Source organism: Acanthochromis polyacanthus, chromosome 4 (assembly GCF_021347895.1).
Source record: "Acanthochromis polyacanthus isolate Apoly-LR-REF ecotype Palm Island chromosome 4, KAUST_Apoly_ChrSc, whole genome shotgun sequence".
NCBI classification, from domain to species: Eukaryota; Metazoa; Chordata; class Actinopteri; family Pomacentridae; genus Acanthochromis; species Acanthochromis polyacanthus.
This window is the reverse complement of record NC_067116.1, coordinates 36817188-36832593: the sequence shown is the minus strand read 5'-3', so window position 1 is coordinate 36832593 and position 15406 is coordinate 36817188. Positions and strand designations below refer to the sequence as shown.

At 39.8% G+C, this 15406-nt stretch overlaps 1 protein-coding gene across 1 annotated transcript; it reads left to right on the top strand.

The window, feature by feature from the left end:
* The first annotated feature begins 1369 nt into the window (after positions 1-1369).
* On the top strand, positions 1370-14633 carry LOC110952299 (uncharacterized). Its single transcript, XM_022195797.2, has 19 exons — positions 1370-1643; positions 2012-2174; positions 2606-2755; positions 2859-3019; positions 3103-3279; positions 6039-6180; positions 6309-6496; positions 6594-6735; positions 6864-7034; positions 8166-8212; positions 9095-9298; positions 9887-10052; positions 10144-10296; positions 11722-11882; positions 12059-12235; positions 12339-12477; positions 13556-13743; positions 13843-13984; positions 14079-14633. Exons 1-19 carry the CDS (start codon positions 1461-1463, stop codon positions 14252-14254), a joined length of 3030 nt encoding a protein of 1009 aa, XP_022051489.2. The 5' UTR covers positions 1370-1460; the 3' UTR covers positions 14255-14633.
* The last annotated feature ends 773 nt before the right edge of the window (positions 14634-15406 follow it).

Genomic DNA, 15406 nt, shown 5'->3' with positions numbered 1-15406 from the left:
TTTCGGCCCGGGAGAATTAGTACTATAGCGGCCCACAGACCCCTCTTCCTGCATGTATCAATAGCACAACAGGTTGGGCCTCTGCCTTTGGTGCGGTGATTGTGAGTTTGGACCCAGCTTGTGGCATTTTGCTGCCATTTTTCGACATTTTCTCAAAGTGCTGTGGTCTCCATCCCCCCCACTTTTAAAAACAAACTGACGCCCTTGCTCCTAACCCCTTGGAAACCAGCGTTTGTCCTGTTTTTGCGTCGCTCCTCGGTGACCCTAGACAGGCTAGTTGTAATGTTTTTTGAGCAACACACCATACTATGACATTTTTACAGTGAAGGTTCTACTACGGAACTAGTTTGACATGTTCAGGCGTTCTATGTGTGAAAACTCAGAGATTTCAGGTTTCAGAAGGTGGTTTTCAACTTTCTTTGTTAACTTTCTGCTTCAACTTTAAACTAAATTTACTTCACTAAGCCAGCCCTCTGGATGTCCAGTAAGCTGTGTTCCTATTGGCTGTCCAGGTGGCTGCTTGGCTTCCTCCAACAGTCCAAAAACATGCTGAGGTTAACTGGTAATTCTAAATGTGAATGTGCTTGTTTGTCTCTATGTGCAGCCCTGTGATAGACTGCCAGGTGTCCCCAGCTTTTTGTCTTACGTAGGCTGGGATACGCTCCAGCCCTCCGCGACCCTAACGACGATCAAGCGGTGTATGGATAATGGATGGATGGATGGATGGATGGAGGTTGCCACTTGGAGGTTGTTGTTGTCCGTAGCGAAGGAAAGTTTGAAATTGGTAAAACTCAGAAGTGAAAGCTGTCTGAAACGAGGCAATGGCAGGCTTTTACCTGCAGCCTACACAGGGCGAGTGAGACGCATGGGGTTTAACTCACTTCTGGAGGCAGGCTAAAGGAACTGCAGTTTTTTGCACTTCCATGCTGGCTTAATATTTTACCCTCAGAAGCTGCTGCTTGCAAAGAATTCAGGTCTGGAAACTGAATGGCGAGGCACTGAAAGCACCATGACATTATTACTGCTAATTACTTTAAACCTGCACTATTCGATTCTGGCAGACAAGCATATCTGTTAAATTTACCTCTAAAAACATCCATCTTCTGGACAAACATTAAAATGTGCCTCTACGTATTTTACCTTACATTGCCAAATGCATCATAAACTCACAAAAAATCATTTATTGTGTAGCATTCTGTATAATTTAAGTTATTTTTTACACATCGTGTTTGTAAAATGCAGTTCACATTCCTCCATTTAGCAGCAACAGGAAGAGTTCAAGGTTCAGTCTTTTTTTCCCCCCTTTCAAAGGAGTTCAAAAGAGGCCACCAGTGTTACGTAACATATTTGAGGCTTGGTTTCCTCGACCCCCATCTCACCGAGACACTATCAGACAACCACTATACTGTCAGCTGAATCAAACTGTGGTTCCTCAGAGGGTTTTTTCTCATATTTTCAACATGATTTTTCAGATTCTATTTGATTCTATGGATTTTACTAGTTGGCTGCTGTTTGGTTTTGCATTGCTGCTTTTGATTGATGTGGTGAGAAACTGGAGACCTCGCAGCTTTCCTCCAGGACCCTGGGCTATGCCTTTTCTTGGAAATATCTCCACTCCGCTTGACTTCAAAACAATGGAGAAGGTGAAGTGAACAGCTACAGTTTTACATGCCTTTATGTGCAGCTGTTTTCCAAGAGCAGAGTGTGAAATAATAGAGCAGATCTTTTAATATCCACAATGCAATCCATCTTGCAGACTGCAGTCTTGTGTAAACAGTGCACAAAAGGTAACAATAAGTGCACACTAACAGCAGCTACAAATGTTTTTAAGCTAAGATCGACTGTCGACAGCAGTAGTTGTGAGGAAGATTTAACTACTTTAAGATTAGTTCTATTTAACAACGTGTTACTGGTCCTCTTCTTTAAAGCATTTCATCAGACAAAAATTGCATTTATTTGAGGCTTTTGTGAAACATTTCTTCTCTTGAAAAGTATGTCTTTTTAAATGCAGCTGAGTCAAGAGTACGGCCCTGTGTTCAGCTTGAGGAAAGGCAGTGAGAAGATGGTGTTTGTTTCAGGATACAAGATGATCAAAGAGGCCCTTGTCAACCAGCTCGACAGTTTCACTGATCGACCAATTGTCCCTCTCTTCCACGTTATCTTCAAAGGCATTGGTGAGCTTTTAAATGACTTCAAGTAAACTATGAATGTATGCTGTAACCATTATTTTTGACAGTATTAGGCTCCTTCTTCAGGACAAAACTAAATATATTTATTCTGTGTGGAAGGTTTTTACCTTAAGTGTTGATAATTTTGCAACTGCAGTCTGACTTCGTCCATTTTTTCTGTGTTTTATTGAGATATCTATAATTTAACAAAATAATAAAAATCACTTACCATTTTCAAACATTAATGAACTTTTTTTTTTTTTTTTTTAAATGGCAAATATTTGTAAAATAACATTTTGGCTGATTTAAAAACAGTTTAAAGGTATTGTAAGTTCTTTAAAGGACAAATTCGTTTTTTGTGAAAAAAATAAATGAACTGCATGCATCACCATCTGTGCAGACCACTTCATAATCAATTTGATGTAACGTCCTCACAGGTATAGCTCTGAGCAATGGTTATCTGTGGAAGAAGCAGAGGAAGTTTGCCAACGCTCACCTGCGATACTTTGGAGAGGGCAAGAAGTCACTGGAGAAATACACTGAAGTGGAGAGTAACTTCCTCTGTGAGGCCTTTGCAGATGAGCAAGGCAAGCAGATTATTGTTTTTCAGTTAACTCAAGCATTTGCTGAGCACTGTTGTGTTTTTTTTTTTGGTATGATTTTAAATGACTTGAATTCAACATATTTCAGGAAAGCCATTCAACCCCCACTACACCTTAACAAATGCAGTGAGCAATATCATCTCCTCTGTGGTCTTTGGACATCGCTTTGAATACAGCGATTCGACCTTCCGTAAGGTTCTAGAGTTGGACAACGAAGCCGTTCTTCTGATGGGTTCAGCTCAGACTCAGGTAACTCCTGACTAAACTAATCTGCTGTGATGTCCCAACAAAGCTGGTTGTTGGTCTAATTTGAATGTTTGTCCCATCAACAGCTGTATGATGCCTTCCCTAGCTTGTTTAATTATCTGCCAGGACCGCACCAGACCGTCCTTGCCAACTACAGGGACATCGTAGATTTTTTGAAGAAGCAAATACAAAAACATCAGGAGGAGTGGAACCCAGACGACCCTCGTGATTATATCGATGTGTACCTGGCAGAGATGGAGAAGGTAACATGTTTACACATATTCGGTAACGCTTACAAATTTTGATAAAGAGTAAGTTTTCACCTTTTTAAGTTTCATGAGATGAGGGACATGCAGAGTGACTGAAGTCCTGAAAGAAGAAATTTTTACCTTCCTAGACTTTAGGGACTCCAAAGACACCAGAGTTTGAGAGATGTTTTCAGAACAAAAAACAAAACTTTTGAAGAGGCTATACACCGTTACACTACCAGTCAAAAGTTTGAACACATAGTTTGTTTTTCCTTCATTTTCAGGACTATCTACATTGTAGATTTTCACTGAAGGCTCTGAACAGTTGATATAGAGATGTGTCTGCTGCTAGAACTCTGTGTGGCATTTATCTGGGCTCTAATCTGAAGTGCTGCTAACTTGTCATTTCTGAGGCTGGTGACTTGGATGAACTTATCCTCAGCAGCAGAGGTGACTCTTGGTCTTTCATTCCTGAGGCAGTCCTCATGTGAGCCACTTTCATCATCGCGCTTGATGGTGTTTGTGACTGCACTTGGGGATACATTCAAAGTTTTTGCAGTTTTCCGGACTGACTGACCTTCAGTTCTTAAAGTAATGATGGACTGTCGTTTCTCTTAGCTGGTTGTTTCTTGCCATAATATGGATTCTAACAGTTGTCAAATAGGGCTGTCAACTGTGTACCAAGCTGACTTCTGCACAATACAACTGAGTCCCAACCCAAAAAGACAAGAAATTCCACAAATGAACCTTTGTCCAAAAATATGCTGAGGTTAACTGATTATTCTAAATTGCCCGTACGCGTGAATGTGAGTGTGATTGTCTGTCTGTATATGTAGCCCTACAACAGACTGGCGACCTGTCCAGGGTGTCCCCTGCCTTCGCCCGAGTCAGCTGGGATAGGCTCCAGCACCCCCCGCGATCCAAGTGAGGATAAAGCGGTGTACAGAGAATGGATGGATGGATGGATGTTTTGACTTATTTCACACTTTTGTGTTCACTACATATTTCCATATGTGTTCGTTCATAGTTTTGATGCCTTTAGTGAGAATCTACAATGTAAATAGTCATGAAAATAAAGAAAAAACATTAAATGAGAAGGTCTGTTCAAACTTTTGACTGATAGTGTACATGTTTAGGTCAGCCTTCCCCGCCATGTGATCCAGCTCACCAGTTGATAGCACTGCTCATCAGAACATCTCTGCTTCATCAGATCCTCTGAGACCGAAAAATTCATCACTGAGCAATCTTCTTAGTTATGCTGGAAACAAATATAATTCCTGATAAATCCTGGAAGTTTACAGGCAAATTGTCACAACTTCACAGAGGAAATGAGTTCATGATTGAGGCCACAGGCTGCAGTTTATGTCAGTAATACGAGCAGAGAAAAAATACTGTTAAGACATCACAGCTTACAACCAGAAAGATGTTTTTGAAAAAGACTTTAGAAAGGAGTGTTGGTGAGTTTATAGATATAAACGATGCCAGATTAGGACACAGGTACCTGCATTGCAGCGCCTGGAGTATTCCTTCTTAGGATTTGTGGGATTTTTGGTGTCCACTACAAAAAAAGAAGAAAAAAACATTATTTAACTTTTTAGAATCACAAATGTTTTTCCATCGGAAAGAAAAAAAAGACAGAAACATAAGTAGCTTTTTGCAGCTGGTGAGACGCCGGCCAGCTTAGACTGACTCATGACTTTGGCTCCTTGACCTCAACTGCTCAAACCAAAACTTTAAAAAAAATGTATACAATTGATGATAGCAAACAGTCTAAACAGAGAGGAATGTGACCAATCACACTTAAATTTAAAAAGAAATACACTCAATTAATAATCAAACTGTATTTGATGAGCACATCCCATAACAGCTTTGTGGAGTTTAAATTGCTCCACAAATGACTGATTAGTGGATGAGACATAACAAGCAGAGTAAAAAAAGGAATTTAATGGAATGTGTTCAGGGGAGGTTCAGTCTGTAGTCCTTCAGAGCAGCTGCAGGTCTGTTAAGTTTATATCAGCTCATCTGAGTTCATTTCAGGGCTGAGAGGGTGTGTTTGTCAGGGAGCAAGGGGAGTAGAGGAAGCAAGTAGGAGGGACAAAGTAAAACTGAAGCAATAGAAGAGGAGAGGCCTGGAGATTTGCAAAAGAAAAGGAGACTTATCTTAACCAGAGTCCAACAAAAACACAGACATCCATCACTGTCCGAACGGATGAGCTCATCTAGCCCTGCTCCTGTAAACAGCTCAGTCAGCAGGACATTATTTAACATTGACCTTTCACAGATGCAGCTGGTTCTTGGTTCCAAAGCAACTGTGTTTACTTTTATAAGTAGACATGACCAGAAACCGCATTAATCTCATCGGAAATTTTTTTTTCGCCTCTCACTCTCTTCTCTGTGCTGGCTTTGTTTGTTCAGCTCACAGGAATGTCTGATTTGTTTCCTTCCTTCCTTCTTTTCCTGCACAGATAGAAAGCATAAGGTTTATTCTACACATTTCTCTCTTCTTTCTGCTACGATACAGTGTCACTTTAAAAATGGGTAAGACCTTTGCATAGTCTTTAGTCTTTGTAGCTGCAAACCAAGAGTTTCAGTGAGAAGAAGGTGAAAACGTGTAATGTTTTACAAGGATAGTAAATGGTTAAATTCGACAGAAGGAATGAGCACTACACTGAGAATGATTAGAGTAAAATGAACTGTTTCCAGCTTTGTTTAATGACGTATAAAGTAGCCACAGTACTACAGCATCATACAATAACTTTCTGTCGACACATTAGAATGAACAGGATCCCCAGGCTGGCTTCAACCTGGAAACGCTGGCGGTTTGCACCCTCGACCTGATCGAGGCTGGAACAGAAACGGTGGCCACAACTTTACGTTGGGCCCTCGTACACATGATAAACTACCCAGACATACAGGGTAAGTATCTGATCTATCACATCAAGCATTGGAGCATTTCAATTAAGGTTACTGATTATTTTTGGTGAGTTCCACCTTGATGTCCATTGAGCTGCCAGTTATGGTTGTTATTCTGGTTCCCCTCTCAGAAAAAGTCCAGGCGGAGATAGACAGAGTGATTGGACAGTCTCGTCAGCCCACACTGGCCGACAGACCCAACCTGCCCTACACTGATGCTGTCATCCATGAGAGCCAAAGGTTAGGAAACGTCGTTCCTATGGGATTCCCAAAAATGGCCAGTAAAGACAGTACCCTGGGAGGATACTTCATTCCTAAGGTAAAGAAATATCAACCAGACTCACCCAGGGACAAATGTCAAGCTGTAGATTATTTATATAGAGCTGATATGGAAAATATCTCAACTGCTTTTCCAGGGCACATCTGTTACTACGATACTGTCGTCTGCACTGTTTGATAAGAATGAGTGGGCGACTCCAGATGTATTCAATCCCGAGCATTTCTTGGATTCAAAGGGCCAGTTCCTTAGAAAAGATGCCTTCATACCATTTTCAGCAGGTCTGTTTTCCAGTGATCAGGGTTCACACGCAGAGAGGAGCATTAACAACAGGTTGCTCTTTAAGATACAATGAAACTGCAACAACACTGATACCACAATAACAAATCTTTGTGATGTTTCCCTTCAGGTAAACGTGTGTGTATCGGGGAACGTCTGGCCAGAATGGAGTTATTCCTTTTCTTTACGTCTCTCCTCCAACGCTTCACCCTCTCTGCTGCTCCTGGAGAAATGCCCAGTTTGGAGGGTGTGATGGGCTTCACTTATTCCCCCGAAGACTTCAGGATGCTGGCTGTGCCTCGCTGAACCAAACACAGGGACCAGTCAGCACAATCTCCACATTCGTTTTGAGACCAAATAATGCCAAGCGTAACAATCATGGGAAATGACATCCTCAGTGAAGCAATAACATGATTATCACTTATCTGACCTGCAACTAATAAATTACTTGTATAACAGAAGATATGAACATACAGAACACAAGTGAGATACAGAAGTCGTACCAGTAGCTTTACAAGCTTGTATAATGACAAAGTCCTTAACATTGACACGTACTGTGTTACGTGATATTGTGAGATAACACTATCTGGAGGGGAGACACTACAGGTTAACAGGGCCAATTTTTAACTAATAGATATCACTATCCTAAGGTGAATGATTACAATAAGGGAATGGTTGTGTTTTTATGTAAGTTTTCTTATATAGTATACCTGATGGGTATTATACATCTAAAAATGTCCCACATTGCATGCTTTCCACAACAAAAATCTAAATATTGGATACAGGTAGCTTCAGAATTTCTGTTTCCTTTTGCTGACATTTTACAGTCTAAAGTTTTAACAGAGGGGCTTTTGGATATTTCTTTATTTCACTTGATGAATCAGAAAATACTGTAAACAGAAAAAAGAAATTTTCCCCAGGTTTGTAGATGTTCTTTAAATCAGGCTATGAATCAATCAACTCTGTCAGCATCTTCAGAATATAGATAGAACTAGAACTAGTAATATGATGTACATAATTGCTACTGAAGTGGAGATTTCTGGCTCAGTATAAGAGAAAAAAAACGTAATGTTGGGAAAATAGGGTAAACATATGTATTAAAAAGTACTACATACTATACGTTTTTTATTGTACACATCTATTTTTGTGTATGTGTATATATATGAATGTTTGAAGAGTGATCTGCTTTTGGAGTAAAAAGAATAAATTTAAAAATGAGTCTCTTATTTTGTCAGATGAAAAATGAACTCTGTTGTGTACACATTTGGTATGCCTGGGTCATGTGTACAGACATTTAATACGGAGGCAAAAGAAGCAGCAAATCAACTACAAGACAGCATAAAAAGCTTTAAGGATGTAAATGTTTTAAGTGTCTGTCTAAGGAATGGTACATTGGTGCATTCTTGCAAAACAAATCTTTAAACTGCTCCAGGATTGGAGTTGTGCATTTCCATGAGGTCACTGAGGAAAGTTCAGAGGGTCAGTCAGGCTTAGGGTGAAAAACATGGAGTGACGAGATTGAAAAACTTTACACAAACACACTGAGTTTGCAGAGTTGAATGAGTTATATAATGTTTTTCACAATTGCTTATCTATGCCGGTGAGAAAACATCTGGCTTGCATCTGAATCCACAGGGAGCTTCTGCTGTCCAGTCAGATCCAGGCCACTTTCTTAGAAATGATAAAAACTTTCAAGACTGCATTGCAATGTCCTCAGCAGAAGATTTATTCCCTGTGGGCGCCTCCATCCTGTAACAATAACTTAGATTTTGTCTGCTTGTCCACTTGACAGTCTGCTTTTAGATACCAAATCAGCTCAGCACAATGCCACTGACTTACATGCAACAGCAAAATGAAACAGATCCAGTTTGTCACAACCGCACTTTGTTGTTTTGACTTGAGTCGATTCATGTTACAAATTGACAGATTCAGTATTAACATTAAAGTTGAGAACCTACAACAAAATACGAATGTATCTGGCGACAGTGAAGAGGAACAACTCCTCATTAACATGACTGCCCTTTAAATATACTGCTGAGCTGAACGTATTGTTGCTAATGATTGATTCCTATAATATTGTGTAACATGCACAACTGAGGTCTCAGTTCCAACAGTTGAGGTCTCGGTTGTTGGAGAAAGGAGGACTTTGTAACTTGTTATGTAAGGACACTATCACAAGCCCCTCTGTGCAAATGTGCTCAGTTTTTCCCCCCCACTGTGCCCTGAGTGGGTGGAGAAAGGTTAAATCAGGACAGGGCGGGCTTTACACTATACAATTAGCCACACTGGAATTTCAAGTGAAATACTAGAGGTCGAGGAAAGTCTTGGAAAGCATAGAGAGTCCTCCGGCTGCTGGAGTAGCGCCATCTAACCATGTGGCTCTTTAATTTTTTGCTAAGTTTTGACCTGAAGGGACTATTCCTGTTTATTCTTCTGTTTATTCTAATAGCAGACTACCTTAAAAACAGGAGTCCACCTAATTTTCCTCCAGGACCACGGGGTCTACCCATCGTGGGGAATGTCTTGAGTGTGGATGGCAAACACCCACACAAATATTTCACCAAGGTACTGGTTCATATACAGATTTAATCTTAAAATACTAGTAAGTAGTGAGGATAAAAGTAAAAGTCCTGTTATTTGTTAATGCAACTTTAATAAAATTTTACTTTGAAAGAACTTTTTTTCTGTTTTTTGGTCAGGTTGTGTTTTTAAATTATTTCCTGCTGTGCATGTTTTCATCAAGTATTGAGATAATCTGATAAATCTCAGTAAATAATTAAATACAAATAATAGAATTTAATTCAAAAGATTAAATTTATCCCAAAAGTTATCGACAATTGCTCAGGATAGCAGCACATGTGGAAAATAATGATAATTCTATTCTTTTTTTTAAATTAAGTGATTGCAGTTATAACATGTATTTACACATTTTGAATTATTAAACCTCAAAAATTCAACTTTAAATCAGTTACATAGGAAAGTGTGCATTTGGGTTCTAAATAGTGATTTTTATGCAGAAAGCTGTTGTAGATACTGATGTCTGGGGGTCTGACTGTAAACATAAATGTACATTTGGTAGTTTTCTTGTTTGTTTGTTTTTTTAAATGACTGATGTATGTTGTGTTTCATTGCTACTTGTTTTCTTGTACACAGCTGGCTGAAACCTACGGGAATGTGTACAGTGTCCGCATGCGTGGTGACAGGATAGTGTTTGTGTGTGGGTACAAGATGCTGAAGGAAGCCATCATAACACAAGCTGAAAGCTTCGTGGATCGACCATACAGTGCGATGTTTGAAAGGTTTTACTTAGGAGCATCAGGTGAAAAAATTCTCTCTGCTCCTTGTCACATTCTGCATCGAAATTGGCTGCACACAAATTAATCCTCACCTCTGCATTCTTGTGTCTGTAGGTGGTCTGTTTGTGAGCAACGGTGAAACATGGAGGAAACAGCGACGCTTTGCTTTGTCAACCTTACGTACCTTTGGAATGGGCAAAAACATCACAGAACAGTGTATCTGTGAGGAGCTCCGACACCTGCAGGGGGAAATGGAGAAGGAAAAAGGTGGTTTACACTGGGAACAACATAAACTTTGCACAAGCAGAAGCGATAGCAAGTACACTGCAAAAATAAACACACATGTTCAATCTAAAACAATGTGTAATCTACACAAGTTTAGCAATTTCAGTTGCTTGAATGTATATCTGGGTTCCTCACATTTAGAATAAAGAGTAGCACAAAGGTGAAGCTGACAAAATAGAAATTAATCAACAAGGTTTTTTGGATAACAACAGCTGTAACCTAAACCCTACATGAGGCAACTTAAAATGACACGTAAAACCCAAAACTTTCATTGATATCTTGAAAAAACAAACATAAAACTTTCTTGAATCAAGCACCTTATTGGATTAACGTGTTTTTTGCAGCAGTCAGGTTCCATTTCCAGGAACAGTTCATGTTGGTTAAAACATCAATTTCTGCACCACATTTCTAGAACCCTTCTTTTTTGTGACAGCACCACTTAGTGTAGTAGATAACTAAGAGAGTGGTGCGTTCAGTTAATACCACATTTCAGGACAAGATGGACAATAATTAGAGCGAGATTCAAGTTTTGTTTTTCAGTTGATGTACGCATATATTTATATTTAAACAAATAGAGTCTTGTCTCCCTTCTTTCAAATAACTGTTTGAATTGTACTAATTAGACAAACTGCCCAGCATGCACCTCTTAGCAACAAAGTTCAATTGCAGATCAGAAACTGGTATTAGGGTCAGATTGAAAGTACTATTTGATTGAAATTAACTCTCAAAACCAAAAGACACAGACTTAAGTCATCATCAAATTCAGTACATGGGACTGTCATGAAAAGCAAAGGTCCTTGACATTTGTCTCTAGAACTACAGCCTTGAAGCTGCAGCCTCCCGTACCGCAGAAACAAAATTACACATAAAACTGAGTCATGAATATCAAACAATATTCAAAATGCTTTCTTATTTAACATCAGGTCAAGTAGACCTTTCTCTCTGTACATGAGTGCTGGCCAGAGGACATTAAACGCTACAGAAATGTCTGTCACGGTGGCCCACAAACATTGAATACAAGACAACTGAAACAACACTCACAAAACTACTTATTTGGGTTTGAACATTAACATTCCCATGGTTGTTTGCTCTGCCAACACAAAGCCGAAAACGAGCTGCTTCTCACTAAGCTGTAAGAGGCTGCACTTGGTGACACAACCAGCTACTACAGTTAAATTATTAATGGAAATTAACTAATTAACAATCATTTATTAATATCCCTAACATTAATTCAGAACTTCTACAAGAAAGTATCTTAAACGCTTATAAAAGGTCCTGTTTGCGAACACATTCAGCTTGATATTTCAAGAACATCCAGCATTTTAGTTGAACTGACTTAAGAGAACGAGCTGAGACAGCAAAAAGCTCAATAACAATTTTTGAAATGATTGGATCCCTCTTCCTCAGGCCGACCTTTCAACCCAGCAACCCTCTTCAACAATGCTGTATCCAACATTATCTGCCAGATGGTGATGGGGAGAAGGTTTGACTACAATGACCACAACTTCCAGATCATGCTGAAGCATCTGGCTGAGATTCTTCGCTTGGAGGGCTCCATATGGGCTCTAGTAAGTCAATAACATCCATTTAGTTCAGTCATTACCAGAGAGACAATGTTCTGACATGACTGTCAGAGTCCGTCTTCTGGAACTGACTGGATGACATTGGTGGTCAGAGTTTTCTACTAAAGTTGAAAAGTGGTGTGAACAAAACCTTCTTTTATCACCTGTTTTGTTTCGAATAGCTCTATGATTCCTTCCCCAGACTGATGAAGCACCTGCCAGGTCCTCACAACCAGCTCTTCAGCCATCATGTCACAGTCCAAGACTTCTTTAAAAAGGAGGTGGACAGGCACAAGAAGGACCTGGACCGCAACAATCCTCGAGACTACATCGATGCTTTCCTTACTGAGATGGAGAACGTAAGCGGACAACTGCAAAGCACATATTACACCGTACGACATGTCCATTTCTGTCAAGCTACCAGTCAGTCACAAAAGTGCCTTTTTCTGCATTTCTGAACAGTACAAAGAGGGTGAACTGGGATTCACCGACACAAATCTGGCTCTGTGCTCTATGGATCTGTTCCTGGCTGGAACAGAAACTTCTGCCACCACTATGCTGTGGGCTTTGGTTTACCTCATGAAATACCCTGAGATCCAGGGTAGGTGACGTGTTGGGCTCCACAAGAAGATAAGATATAGTCTATGATAAGAACCAGGACGAAAACAGCGGTGGCAGCTCTGTGAGACTATAATAAATGCTCACATCAGCAAGCTAACATGCTGATGTTTAACTGAAATTATATTTCTTGTGATCACCATCTTAAAGTAGAATGTTAGCATGTTTACTAATATTCGATATTTGTGTGGCGCATTTATAATATGAGCAGTTGAGCCAAAGCACTTTCCAATAGTGAAATGAAACCATTACAAAGTCTCCTATAAAGTTCAAATATTATGGTTAAGACCTGACAGCATCACATAAAAAGAAATTTTAATGTTGAAACTAAGTATTAAGGTTAAGACCAGACAAAATTATACACGGAAATCCCAACAAATTCAGTGATGAGCAAGCTTATCGGCATCAGTGGAGAAGAAAGCCACCAGCAGAACCGGACTCAGGGAGGGCAGCTATCTGCCTCAACCGGTTGGGGTGAGGGTAAAATGAAGCAGAGACAAACAGACAACAAAGAAGAAAGCATAAACACTGGGCGGATCAATGGGACCAGTAGCTACAGCTAAGAGAAAGCATAAACGACAAGAAAGAGAAGACTCAAAGGTAACCGCATGCAGTAGTGCATAGAAATGCATGGAAGAAATGACAACAATCACAGAACACATATGAGGACAACTATTTGAACACGATGGCTAAGACGAGCTAATGGATTGCTATAAAATAAGTAGAACTATAAAAGCAAAAACAGTAAAAGAGAAAACTGACAAACTGAATGAAAGCAGAATTTGTCCTATCTACAAAGCACAAATGGGGCTGATGAGACGTTAGTTTTGCAAATGTTTGGTAACATTGGTAACAAAATGGCCATCAAATATATATGAAAGTACAGAGGTTGCTATATTCCAGGGGCATGTATAACGGCCCTTTGCAACGTGAATTTCACAACTGCTTATTGGGTTCAATGTACATTATGGATAAATTAAATATTAAGTTAAAAAACTGTAAATTAAAGGAATTATCCTGTCCCTAAGTTAAAGCTGACGTCCTTCAATTTGCTTCTACAGAGAAAGTCCAGGCTGAGATAGACAGAGTGATCGGACAGAACCGCCAGCCCTCCATGGCTGACAGACCAAACATGCCCTACACTGATGCTGTCATCCACGAAGTTCAGAGGATGGGAAATATTGTTCCGCTCAATGGAGGAAGGATGTCTTGCAAGGATACAACACTGGGTGGTTACTTCATTCCAAAGGTTCATTTACTTTACAGTCATTTAAAGTGTTAGTAATTAACCAAGTGTTGCAGCGTACCTCAGTGGTGTCCTGTGTGGATTTTGGTTATTTTTTTTCAGGGTACGTCCTTGATGCCATTCCTGACCTCTGTGCTGTTTGACAAGAACGAATGGGAGACTCCAGACACCTTCAATCCAGGACACTTCCTAGATGCTGGAGGGAAGTTTGTGAAGAGAGAAGCCTTCCTGCCTTTCTCTGCAGGTACAGACCACCACATTCACCTTTTACAAATGAACAGATAATATAAACTCTCATCCAAAGATTTTAAACTTGCGTTTCTTTCTGGACTATTCAGGGAAGCGTGTGTGTCTTGGAGAAGGCCTCGCCAAGATAGAACTGTTTCTTTTTATGGTGGGTTTACTGCAGAAGTTCTCTTTTTCTGTTCCTGATGGAGATGAGCTGACTACAGAAGGCATTACTGGAACTACTCGTGTACCTGTTCCCTTCAAAGTTTGTGCAAAGGCCCGCTGAATTATGCAGCATCTAACAGAACCGTTCTCCAATTAAATGACGCATAGCTGAGGAAATGCTTTAGGAGATAAAAATGTGATTACTTTTCAGTCAGAGATTTTTATCCCTGTGTGATTGAACCTGTTCATTCTCTCCCTCTAAAACAAATTCTCTGTCACAAAGTTATTTCCACACAACAATATTCTTGTATTATAATCCCTATTGCCAAAATTTAAATCAAGATTTTGTAAACGGTCACACTGAAAAATTATAATAAAGCTGTACTGTTTTTTTTTAATCAATCAGTTATGTGACTGAGTAGGCCATTTGTTTACAGTGAACACCCATTTGAAAACATCTGTTAATGACTAATAAATGATTTGATGATTTATGTCATAAATCTGTGTTCAAGTAATTTGTACAAAACACAACACGATAAAGCTACTGTACATTCACTGTTGCTACACAATGGGACTAAGTTGGTTTGTGCTGCAGTTTTCCAAGGCAGTTATGGCAAAGAGAATTATTGCGTATTATTCATTGAAGCTTTAGTTTAATTCAGAGATACACTGAGGTTGGGGGCATCATTTACAATACAGCCTGAAAATGCTGCATAAAGCTGCTGAACTCTGTCCTGACTTTGGCTTTCTGTCCTGTCGTCTTCATGAATTGTATTTATCTGACAAGCACACATTTCTCAAGTCAAGTGACTGTCATCTCTATAGCACATTTAAAAAAAACAGACACTGACCCAAAATGTCTTTCAACAAAGAAATAAGATTAAAGCTGCTGTCCGGAGTTTCCGTTTGTTTTCAATTTATGTATCATTTTTTAACAAAGCTTAAATGTGTTAGTCTAGTTCGATACTATAATATAAAGTTAGAATAACGCGATATGAAACTTTATTCCTGAGCTCCGCCTTCCTCTCATAGACCCCCATGTTATTCCAAAAAGCGCCGGTTGCTGCCGACCAATCAAGTTCGAGCTTCAGCTTTGTCATGCTGTCAATCAACGGTTACGCGCACAGCAAGCAAGCCCATGCAGAGGTAGGTGGGCGAGCTACGCACTACGCAACCGCGCGCACATTTGTTTTGCTTGTGGAGGAGAGAGCATCAGGGCTCAGCAACTTCCAGAAAAGTTACCAATCCCACGGCTTGTCAGGCCAAGAGACTG